The sequence below is a fragment of the Hibiscus syriacus genome, unplaced genomic scaffold (genome assembly GCF_006381635.1).
Source record: "Hibiscus syriacus cultivar Baekdansim isolate YM2019G1 unplaced genomic scaffold, ASM638163v2 tig00003454_pilon, whole genome shotgun sequence".
NCBI lineage: Eukaryota > Viridiplantae > Streptophyta > Magnoliopsida > Malvales > Malvaceae > Hibiscus > Hibiscus syriacus.
This window is the reverse complement of record NW_024061972.1, coordinates 3755833-3769039: the sequence shown is the minus strand read 5'-3', so window position 1 is coordinate 3769039 and position 13207 is coordinate 3755833. Positions and strand designations below refer to the sequence as shown.

The following is a 13207-nucleotide window of genomic DNA, read 5'->3' as shown; positions in this document are numbered from 1 at the left end:
ATCAACAAGAATTGTGAGAGAAACAAAGCGAAAGCCTTAAACATCAAGTTTGAGCAATTCAAGCCAATTTTTCATTCAATATTCATTTTTTCTTTCAAGAACATTACTTGTACTCAATCGTATTATTCTTGAGTGTTATTTCTTTGTTCTAGAATTGTGCAAACATCTTGCCTAGTGAGGTTTTTCTATAAGTTTGCGAAATTTGTATTATTCTCTTTGGGAGAGAGTGTTCTCAAGAATTAGGGGTATAATTCTTGAGGGAGTTGTAAGGTTACTCTTTGTCCTCAAAAGAAAGAACAAATTAGTGAATTTGTTGGAAAATCCTTAGTGTGGATAGCTAAGGTAGTGGACGTAGACTTTGGTTGAGAAAGTCGAACCACTCTAAATCGCTGTGCAAATATTTTCAATTTCCTGCAAATGCTTCCACCGAAATATTTATTGCCAATTCACCCCCTCTTGGCCAATTCGTCGATCGATTAACTCAACAGTTTCACTTAGACTAAAATGCTCTCTCCTTTTTCTGTTTTTGGCTTGATTTTCGTGAAATCTCTAAAAGATATTATATTTACCATGGTGTACTGGAATATCTGGAAAATGGGTTTGTTGCTTGTTGCGGCTGGAATGAGGACTCTCCAAGAGCCCTAAAATGCTCTCAAACTGACAATTGGATTACAATATGATCTAACGAACAAGAACGTACGGCGCTAAAGGAAAAAGATTAAACCCTAGCTCCAATAAGGTCTTGAAATGTGGGCTTCCCTTATGTTGGACTTAGACTGCTAGGTCTAGTAGGGTATGCTTTTGGATTGGAATGGACCTGTTAAAAATAAAATTAAATAAATAAATAATAATATAACCTAATACATAAAATAATAATAAATAATATAAATAATAATAAAAAACTATATATTATATTTCCAAAAACTATATAATATGTTTTCAAAAATTATATATATTAATATATTTTCAAAAATCGTTTTCAAAAAACATATTATACGTTCAAAAATCATTTTCAAAATCATATTATACGTTTTCCAAAACGTTTTCAAAACCATATACTATATGTTTTCAAAAATTACATTTGAAATTATTTTATATATATTATACTGTATAATAATAAAAAGTCCTTAATGTCTCGGGCGAAAATGGGTGTCTACAAGGAGAAATTTGAAAGTTGAGTAGTTAAATTGAAAATTTTTAAACATTAGTACCAAAATAGAAGTAAGAAGATAGTTGAATGATGAATGATGTGATTTATCTATAAAAAATGCAGCGCCATTTAGTTTTTAACATGAGATACTAAAATGAAACAAAAACTAAACGTTTAGTATGATTTAAAAAAAATGAAAATTTAAGTATTAAAATGAATTAAAACTGATAGTGTAGGTCTAAACGCATATTTACTTTTTTGTTTTTGGTGGCAAAGGCGGCATTGACAAGTGGGTACTCTTTTTGGGTGAGCTATTTATTTGATCAATCCACCTATTACTTAGATTTTGTTTTAGTCATTTAACTATTATTTTTTTTTATTTTGGTCACCCTCGACCATCACTAAAAAATTAACAGTGATGTAGGAGTGATATTCTTTTAATTATTTTTAATGTTAATATGATACTCCCTCCGTCCCAATAAATATAACCATTATTGACTTTCAAAAAGTTAAAAATTTTAAACTTTGACTATGGTTATTTTAAATATTTTTAAACACTTAAATTTTATAAAACATATATTTGAAAACTACTTGATTTAAGGTTTTAATTTTTTTTATATTTTTATCAATAATAAATTTGAAATAATAATGAGTCAAATATAAAAAATTAAACAAAAAATTAACAGTAAACATATTTAATGAGACAGAGAGAATATTACTTTATAGTAATAATACTTCAATATTACCATTAATTTGTTGGGCGACTAAAATAAAACTGGTGTTTAAAATCATACCAACATACCTATTACATATCAATTAGGGTTCAGTCCGTAATTTATTTATTTTTACAATTATCCAATTTATTAAATTAAATTCCTATATGCGGGTGTTAGTGGTAGCTTTGTAGGATGGGCATATAGGATAGGGAGAAAACAGAGTGGTTAAAGGGAAGTGGAGAAAGGGGGATATCACTTAACCATCCTTTGCAATTGATATGATACCAAATTCATCATCTTTATACTTCGTGATTCGTCACTTTGCCTTTTCTTGAATAAAAAACACATCTTACCCTCCCTGTCCTTTTATTTAATCTGATCGGATGCTTACATACTAATAGCAACCGGGCATGGGTCCATTGTCACATTAATAATTGATTCGTTTCTTGCCTAATGTTCTTTGTAAGGTAATATAATGTGACATGATTTCTTTTGTATCGGACAAAATGTTTGATATTTTTCTTTCACACCGTTTATTTTCAATGCTTCAATTCCATCTACTTTGCTGCTTCTTTAATGTGTTGTAGTAGTAGTAACGTAATTGAACATCTCCAAAGTACGAAAGTACTTCGGTAACAACTTTTTTTTTTAAACACATGAATTAATAGTTGTTAAATAATTAAATTAAAAAATAATTAGTAAAGATTTTCATTACACAAATTTAATAGGTTGAGTTATATAAATGTAAAACAATAAAGTTGATAAGAAACCTATTACATAAAAATTATTTTAATTTATAATAAGAATATGATGTTAAAGCATATTAAACATCGTAAATTAAAAAACAACAAACAAATATTATTGTAAATAAGAGCACACAAAAATACCATTTTATAGTTTTTAAAATCAAACACATAATTATATGAATCAAAAGCATGGGGATTCTTAGTGTTTCCTTGGCGTCGGACAATGATCCAAAAAATCGATTCGGCTTATTCTGTATTTCTCTATTGAAAGTCGAAGAAATCAAATAGCACATGTATGGTGTATTCCTCGAGGGCCATAGAGATTGGGGTCAGGTTTTTGGGTTGAGTTATTCTTCATTAATTTTTGTTTTCCAACTTTTTCATGGTTATTATATTGTTTCCTTGCAATAACAACATATTCATGCCTTCACTTCTCAAAATTCCTTTTTGTTTAACAAATTATTAATTCAACCAAATGTACCTCCGCCATCACACATTCTCAGTTAATCCCTATAATTCAAAACATTCTAATTAAATGCTTAAAGTATAAATATAAGGGTCAATATGCACAAACCAAATTACTTCGATAACTAAAAGAATAGTTGTTATTCCTAGAGATTCCGAGTTCAAGTACCAAAGACTGCAGCGTAAGCGATTAAGCGTTCATTGTTAAATGTTTGATAATATAGAACAAATACTACTTTGTAATCTCCGTAGTTAAATAAAAAAATATAGGTAGAGTCAGACTTTTCTACGAGATTGATACACTTTATGCTTGTCCAAAATTTAATCTAATCTGAAATATAGACCTTAAATTTATCCATATTTGTGAGGTAAAAAAAAAAGCATCCATATTTTATTTAACAAAACAAGCCCTTTTTATTCACACTAGAACAGTTACACGGATTATGTTGTTCAATTCAATACTCTTAACATTGCAGCAATCCTGTATTGAGGCTTTTTAAGTTTCACCATTTCAGCTTTGCTGGAAAATACTGCAAAAAAAAATGTTTTGCCAAATTCAGACAATATTAATCAGCTTTGAATACATTAAGGAAACAAAGGGAGCTTACCTTTGCAATCAGGGATTCATAATATGGCTTGACCTCCTCAACGTCAACAAGGACTTTGCTCTTACTGTAAAGATCATATTTGCTGCCATAATTTTATGAAAAAAGAAAGCCAATAAGTTTGTTTTATTTGCAAAAGCAACAGATTTGAATCAGGAAGAGGGGTTTACTTAAACACTTTAAGCCATTTCATGTTTTCTTTGTCCTCTTCATTCATGAACTGGAAATAAGCCCCATACTTATGCAATGCTGCAAGTAAGGAGTTGAATCAATTCAAATCCATTGGGATACCATTAGGGTTGCATCGAATCTATATAGAAAAAAAAGCTTACTATAGAAGGAATGGTATCGGATGATGAACAATCCTGCAGAAGGCAGTGTGGTTCCATTTTCCTTGGCCACCATGTGCTTATAATCATCATGCCCCCACGACATGAGCACATTGTCCAGTTCACATCCTTCAGAGTAGATCCCATTTTTGGTGTTGTACTTTGGATTGTTGAAATCAGGGTTTTCCTTAAAGTAATTCAAAACATTCAAAATCACACAATTCATTGTTCTAGCAGGGAATTGATTACAGAATCAGAGCAAAACATTCAAAAACCTTGTGATGAACATTGCTCTCATCAAAAGCACGTCCTACAGGGAATGTATCACCAACAACAGCCCATTGAGGTAGCCCTCCAAATTGTGGAAGAACCAGGACTTTTCCAAGATCTGCAAAACAATGAAATCCCAATAACTTTAGAGAGAATTCAAAGGAAAAGGGATAATTTTGATGGGGTTTTTGACCATGAATGAGAGCGGTCAAATGCAACCAATCTTCATTAGGATAGTCTTTTCTGATTGCTTCAGCGGACTGCAACAAATGCTGGATTTGGGGTTCGTCAAGGTCAGGATCACTGTCATCAACAACTTCATTGAGAAGTTCACAACATTCCCATATCAGCCTTGTCCAGCTTCTTATATTCTTCCCTAATCATCTTCACCTACAATCAATTGCATTAACTTGTTAAAAATCAAAATGTCACAGATGAGCGTAACTCCCCCCCATGATTCTCTAATCTGTGTACTCATTTACTTAGAAAACCATATGTTTGGTTAATATGACTTGATTTGTAGTGTTGTTCCAAGATGTCTTTTCTGTCATCATCTGCCTTATAATCTCTGTCAAACATTTCATCAGACAATGAGTTGGCTATATAAAAAAAAAATGACCAACAATATATAATCCAGCAATGCAAATTCTTTTTTTTACCTGAATGAGTTCCCAAAAGCATTTTTTTCAGGCAATGCAAATTCATGATTTGATACTAATTCAATAGCCATGCAATAACGAAAGGTAACAAGGAAATCAAAGAGAAAAACAAATGGGATGGGATAAACAGAGAGTTTGAGAGAAGGGTATTAATAGCAATGGAAGAGTGTCCTTATGAAGGTATATTACAAGAACTGGAGGCCTGCAACGAAAACGTTTCTTTCCATTTTAGTAAAGATTTGGTTTTGGGTTCTTCGGATATGAACAAGAAAATAAAATAAAAGGTTATCCTACAGCTAAAAGGTGGCAGATTTTTCTTAAAAATATATGAAATTTCTATATTGAGTCATGAACTAATCTTATTACAAAACAATTGTACCTTTGGCCGACTCCAATTTACGTGGATATTCTTACCTTGAGAGAGTAAACTCCGTATAAATGGGAATCATGAAATGAGAACGTGATACCAAAGATTTCTACTTTAAATGTTTTCAATTTTAATGGGATTCATGAGTTTCTTTTACCTTAATGAAAAGAATTTTAAATTTGATAAAATAAATAAAATAAGCTTTAGCCAATCAATTTTAACTTTGTTGGTACCTTTTAGAAGTTGAAGGTTTAAATATCTTATGATATAATTATATTCAATTCAGAGGTCGAAAGCGATTATAAGTAAAATTAGTTCGATTCAATTCGGTATTTTGAATATTTTTGAACTACCCATTTCAGTTCGGTTGACTTTTGGTTTTTCAGATTAATTTTAAGTTTTGATTTATTTTATTAATTTTATTTGATAAAAATAATTTTGTTTTGTGATTTTTGGACATTATTTGATAAGTTTCAAAGTATATTTTTCATAAATAATTGTTAAATATTAAATTTTTAAGTAAATAAAAATAATTAATGATTCTTATAATATTTTAAATTATTTTATTATTTTTATTATAAAATTTATATTTTTATATTATAAAAATAAAGTGTAATTATAAATTAAAAAAAAATCAATTCAATTCAAATAACTATACTTTTAAAATTTATAAATCACTAACCATCCAATTATTATAATTCAATTATATTTTCAATTTATTTAGTTTGAATTAAGCGTTTATTGTCAAATGATATAGAGTACTTAGAATACTACTTTATAATCACCTTAATAATCAAAAAATTGTTTACTCACCCATGAAAGATTATGAAAAGAGAAAAAACATATATATTACTTTATAATCATCTTAAAAATCAGAAAAAAATTATTTACTCGTCTAAGAAGGATTATGGAAAGAGAAAAATTATATATATATAGAACATACATCACACATAAATTTTTATTTTAGATTATTTGGCATTTTGCTCAAAACATAACTTATTAATTGGATAAACAAATTTTATGCAACTCTCGTTTTATTAGGGACTCACATAGATTCTAAATTAGCAATGATCGAAGTAAATCTTAACATATTGTTGGGATTATGAAGAGGCTCAATTTGAACAATTGAACAAGTGCAAAGGGGTTAATTGGCAATATTTAAGTTAGGGAGTAAGGATAGCAAAAGATAGAAAACTTTGGCACAAGAATTTGAAGTGGTTCGACTTTATCAACCAAGTCTACATCCACTACCTTAGCTCCTCACTAAGGATTTTCTAACAAATTCACTAATTTGTTCTTTCTTTTTCAATGACAAAGAGATAACCTTTACAACTCCATATCTTTTGAAATGGGTAAGATAGAACCAAAAACCCTTTACAAGGAAAAAGAATGTAAACAAATAAAACATCTAAAAAAGAAGGTGTTTACAAATTAAAAGCTCACAAGAACAAAATTTTTACAAGAGAATTGGAATAAAGAGTGAAAAGCACTTCTCTTGTGTTTGATTGCTTGGACAGATGTTCTAACCCTTGTTCAAGTGTCCTCAACTTGTATTTATGTGTTAAAATATTGTTGTGGACGTTTCTAGTCGTTGGAGGTGATTTGGAGTCGTTGGGGATTAATTTTCGTGTAAAATAAAGCTGCCCAAAACAAGGGGTATCGGTACTCCTAAAGGGAGTATCAGTACTACCTTTGTTTATATTTAAATCAACCGTTACTAGCCATTGGGGCCTGATGGTATCGATACCATGGCAATGGTATCAGTACTATTATACAAAGTAGTATCGGTACCCCTTTGGGTATCGGTGCCATTTTTGCATTCTGGAATTTAAGTAATGCTGGTAGTATCAGTATTGACATTGCAAGAACAGTGTCGGTACTTATTGTACGTGAAATCATTTTGTGCTCAATTCCAAGTTTTAAGGACTTTGAATTATTTTTGAAAACTTTGAAAAACTTTGAATAAATTCAATCCAAGTCCAAAAACATTTTGCCTTAAATTGTTATATCAAGATATAGTTTCAACAATCTCCCCCTTTTTGATATAACAAAACATTGAAAAATTGTTTTTGGCAAAACTCCCCCTTAATAGAATGTTTAATGAAAAAGATATCAATTGTTGGAAAATATGTTAAAATGTTCAGCTCCTCCTTTTTTATTAAGAAATAATATGTGAAAACTTTCAGCTCCCCCTTTTTCATTAAGAAATTGAATTTTTCAAACCCATGCTTCTCCCCTTTTTTGTTAGATAAAAAAAAATTCAATTTTAAAGTTCAAAACTAACCTTGGAGAGTAAGTGGTAAATTTAACATTAAAAGCATTTTAAAAATCAAAGCTCCCCCTCAAAAAGTGTATTCCAAACAAAAATTGACTTTAAAAACTTGACACTTAAACAAAATTGAATTTCAACAAAGAGTAACAAAAATGTTAGTAACACATGAAATTCAATATCCAAGACTAAAATACTTTATGCAATACCAATAATTGAAATTAAGTACATATGCATAAAGCTTTCAAAAATGTTATGCATTTGAAGAATTTGATATCGATTGTTACAGAGATATCTTTAACATTTAAATCATATGCATAAACATTTAAAATTTAGGTCAAAAATTTAAAATTTGTAAAATCAAATCAGTTGAAAAGTTTGATATCCATTGTTAGAGCGATATCATTTGCATTAAAATCAATTTTGACCAAAATTCATTATGATGAACTAAAAATTATGAAAAATCATTAAAATTTTAAAATGTTCATCATAAAGCATTTTTCAACATACATAAGATTAAAAACAATGCATAATCATTTAAAATCAAAACTCATGCATGCTTGAACAAAATGAACAACCAAATAATCAAAAAAAATAAAAACATTAAGCTTAGAGGTTACCCATTCCTTTTCATGTGTGACTAGAGCATCTCGATTTCTTCATCTTCATTACCATTGCTCCCACACACCTACAAGAGACATTTATTTGGATTTTGGTATCCAAATTGCTTTGCATCATTGGACGTTAGTTTCAATGCCCCTTGTTCTCTTAGGAACCCATACTTGTCTAATTTTAAAAGATTTTTTTCTTTATGGGACAAGTATGTTCCAAATGACCATAAAAATGGCAATGTGAGCATTTTGCCATTTTCAAACATAATAAGTTGTTTTGAGAAATTAATTCTTTTTCTTTTGTTAAGCTCTCAAGCTTAACTTTCAAATCAAAATTTTCTTTTTCTAAATCATTGATTTTAACTTTTGAAAGCTCTAAATCATTTTTCAAAATTTCATTTTGATTTTCAAAATTAACTCTAACTATCAAAATCAAATCATTTTCAACTTTAAATTTTGAAATTAATTTCTTATATTTGGAATTCATGGTTTCAAATTCCAAATACAACTCATTATAAGCATCTTGTAACTCATCAAAAGTATGTGAATTTAAATCATTTGAGTTAGAAAATACCATTGAATCTTCTTCGATGGCCATGAGGCATAGGTTGGCTACTTCATCGTCATCATTGGAGTCATCTTCATCACTCCAAGCCGCCACAAATGCCTTTTTATTGCTTGATCCCTTCTTCTTCAGGAGAGGACATTCATACTTGACATGCCCCTTTCTTTGATAATTGAAGCACATCGTCTTGGTTGATTCATGCTTCACTTCCTTAGAAAACATGAATCTCTCAAACTTTTTGAAGAGCTTGGCCATCTCTTCTTCTTCTTCATCGTCTTCATCCACCACTTCACTTGAATCTTCATAACACTCATTGGTGGACTTGAAGGCAATGTATACCTTATTCTTCTTGTTTTGCTTCTCTTCATCTTCTTCCTCTTCATTCACCATCAATGTAACACTCATCTCCTGTATACCCTTCCGTATACGAGATACAGCTGTCACATCACTTCAAAAAATATTTGTCATTTTAAAACCCATAAAAATTTTGTTTCAATTTGATTAACTACAAAATATGATATTTTTGAAAGCAACATACTAAAACTATTACTTAATTACATTCCAAAATATTTTCCATAGTTTAATTACATGACAACTAAGTTCAAAAGAAATAAGATTGTCCTAACATTACTGACAGGTCAACCTTAATTGATGAACGCTACTGCTACACTCCTTACTCCACTAATCTTTGTCTTTACCTACGCGTGAAATAAACACACGTTAAGCATTTACTTTTTAAGACCTAATACTTTAGTTGCCATGGTCAACCTCAATTGAATAGTAAGAAATACTAACTCATACATGGATAGTAGAGAATATCTACTCATCTCACATTACACATGCTCGCATAATTTTCAAAATAATTTTCTAAATCACTTATGCATCAAAGAGTAAAACAATACACATGCTAAACATTCATGCATCCAATGACATATAAATTCAATGCATCATCAATATCAATACACATTAACTAAAGAAATAAACACTTACTCTAGGGTTTTAGAATATGACTTTCAGTCCTCGTCCAACATTGAAGATGTACATCACAAGTGAATGCGCAGTCATTCACTTTGGTAAACTGATGTACAACTCACGGTGATTCAAACGTCAATTTGTTATCAAACAATGCTTCAAATTAAATCATACTTCCACCACTGATCATACACATTAAAGAATGCATTTAGAAGTGAAACACTCTTTTTTAATATATATTTTCCATATTTTGACCCTGCTTTTTATTTCTTTCTTTTATTTCAACCCAACTTGAGTGATTTCTTTAGAGGTCAACAAAAGACGTTTCCTACCAAACGCGTTTTATACCATATCATTAGAAGGCGTTTTTTTTAAAAAAAATATGTTTTTGCGCATCCAAGAAATAATCATATATGATTTTTGAAATAATAGTATATGATTATTGAAATAAAAAATATTCTTTATTGGATGATATTTGAGTGAAAATACCTTGAAATTAAGTATATTTTTTATAAAATATATTAATTATAATACTATAAATCACAAGAATATTTTTATAATATCAATTAAAATATATTAAATTTATAAAATATTTATAATTTATATTTAAAACCAAAAGTAAAGTGACCAGTGATGTAGTTTAACGAATAAAATATCTTATCCGCTTGAAAAGTTGGAAATCTTTCCCGAAATTTATAAACGAAAGAGGCGGCCATTGAAGCTGTAACTGCACTCTCCTTTCCACGGCACCTTTCTTCTTCTTCCCCAAAGACCTTCTTAAGTCCAAAATCCCAAAGGTTATCTTCCTTAACTTTTCAAATATCCATATCTACCCCTCACTTCTCCCAAAATTTCTCCATCCCTCCATTAATCAGCACCCATAAGAATCTGGGTTTTAAACTCTGCTCCACTTTGCAAGAACTAAGCGTAGAAGCTGCAACAGAGAAAACCCAGAAATCAAATGTGAAAAGAAAGCTTTTTTTGTGTTGAATTTTCCCCGGGCTTATTCGGTTGCTGATATCAAAGACCTCTTTTCCCAAAACGTTAAAGACCTTCTTAAGTCCAAAATCCCAAAGGTTATCTTCCTTAACTTTTCAAATATCCATATCTACTCCTCTCTTCTCCCAAAATTTCTCCATCCCTCCATTAATCAGCACCCAGAAGAATCTGGGTTTTAAACTCTGCTCCACTTTGCAAGAACTAAGCGTAGAAGCTGCAACACAGAAAACCCAGAAATCAAATGTGAAAAGAAAGCTTTTTTGTGTTGAATTTTCCTCGGGCGTATACGGTTGCTGATATCAAAGACCTCTTTTCCCAAAACGTTAAAGACCTTCTTAAGTCCAAAATCCCAAAGGTTATCTTCCTTAACTTTTCAAATATCCATATCTACTCCTCTCTTCTCCCAAAATTTCTCCATCCCTCCATTAATCAGCACCCAGAAGAATCTGGGTTTTAAACTCTGCTCCACTTTGCAAGAACTAAGCGTAGAAGCTGCAACACAGAAAACCCAGAAATCAAATGTGAAAAGAAAGCTTTTTTTGTGTTGAATTTTCCTCGGGCGTATACGGTTGCTGATATCAAAGACCTCTTTTCCCAAAACGTTAAAGACCTTCTTAAGTCCAAAATCCCAAAGGTTATCTTCCTTAACTTTTCAAATATCCATATCTACTCCTCTCTTCTCCCAAAATTTCTCCATCCCTCCATTAATCAGCACCCAAAAGAATCTGGGTTTTAAACTCTGCTCCACTTTGCAAGAACTAAGCGTAGAAGCTGCAACACAGAAAACCCAGAAATCAAATGTGAAAAGAAAGCTTTTTTTGTGTTGAATTTGCCACGGGATTATACGGTTGCTGATATCAAAGACCTCTTTTCCCAATGTGGGAACGTTAAAGATGTTGAGGTTCCTTCTCTTTATATATAAAAATACTTGTGTTTTCTTCCTTTTTATTTAAATAAGAGCGATGATTTATGATATAGGTGATTTTTGCTATGTGGATTGTTTTCAGATTATTAAGGAGAAAGATGGGAAAAGTAGGGGCTTTTCGTTTGTGACAATGGCTTCTGGTGAGGAAGATCAGGCTTCGGTAGATAATCTCGACTCTCATGTAGGGATTTCTTTTCTTTTTTGTATTCAAATTTTATTTTCTTTATTATGTGTACAATGCTAATCAACTTGATTTTTCATTTACCTGGGTAAATATAAATTTTGTATTCACACTTTGTTATATTTTTATCCGAATTATAATTGATAATTAAGTTAAATTTTGTAAATAGAGAATGTCTTAGCTTTTAAAGTGGAGATTGATTTGGGATATTTTTTGGGTTTATATTGCATGGATAAGATTTGTAAGGATATTGAAGAGTGATTTCAGATATTTCAAGTTTTGGTATAGATATCGAATTTTAGGATACATGTGATGTTGTATTGTACCCTTCGTGACCTCTACATTTATAGTGATTGTTGTTCTTCTTGTCTGTGGAGGTGACCAAAGCCAAATCATGTTAAATCTTCATCTCTTGTGCATGTTTTATTTTACATTGTTATCGTTTTTGTTAATTTTTCTGCTCTCAAATTTTTAACACATTTTAATTGTTACGTTAGACGAAATTAATTAAAGAAAGAAGACAAGACATTATCATCAAAAATTAAATAAGAGAATTGCTTTCCATTGTATGAATGTACCTCTTTTGCATATTGGAGTACGATTTCTCGTGAAGGAAGTGTCCGGGATAATTGTAAGGGTAGAGTTTGCAAGGAGATTCAAGAGACCTTCACCGGCTTCTACTCAGCTGATCGTTCCTGCCTGTGAGCCGCGCCATAAGCTTTACTTGTCGAACCTTAATCGGAAAGTCAGGGCGAATCATCTGAAAGAATTTTTCTTGGCCTTCAACCCAGGTTATGGCTTTGTTTCATTTGCCACAAAGAAGGAAACTGAGGCTGCAATTTCTACTCTCGATGGAAAGGTAATCAAATGCATTATGTATTTTTACATGTTTTCATGTTCGTTGTTAAGAGAGCACTATCCATAGATCATAACTGTCGGTTAATACGGTTACTAGACAGACTACATCGGAGTCGATGCATTTGAAGGTGATTCTCAACTAGAACTCATTCGTATCACGAGATTGTCTAGGACATAAATTTGATGTTCCTCCCGATATATGTAACAATTTTCGTTTATGTTTGCAAAAACTTATCTGTAGGCAGCAATGTGTTGTGAATTGTTCCTTCACTTTGTCAAGTATTTTCATTTGTTGATGAATGCTTTGTTCATCAATCTGGCATTGTCATACATTTTGCAGGAGTTGATGGATTGGCCGCTACGATTGAAGTTAAGTGAGAAAACAGCCGATGAATCCGGGATGAAGACACGGAACAGAAGGAAATCGAAGTCTTAGATCTCATTTCTGCATCCTTCTGAGTGCAGTGTACAAATCAGTAAGAAAGTTTTATCCCCTCCCCCGGACAAGTAATTTGTAAAT

At 31.0% G+C, this 13207-nt stretch overlaps 1 protein-coding gene and 1 pseudogene across 1 annotated transcript; one reads left to right on the top strand and one right to left on the bottom strand.

Annotated features, from left to right (window-relative positions):
• Window positions 1–3480: 3480 nt before the first annotated feature.
• Window positions 3481–5011, bottom strand: LOC120177702 (annotated as a pseudogene).
• A 6457-nt stretch (window positions 5012–11468) lies between these two features.
• Window positions 11469–13207, top strand: LOC120177692 (31 kDa ribonucleoprotein, chloroplastic-like; the record flags this gene model as incomplete). Its single annotated transcript, XM_039183755.1, has 4 exons — window positions 11469–11624; window positions 11731–11829; window positions 12443–12688; window positions 13028–13207. Coding segments are annotated over 4 exons (597 nt in total), but the record flags the coding sequence as incomplete, so codon positions are not given.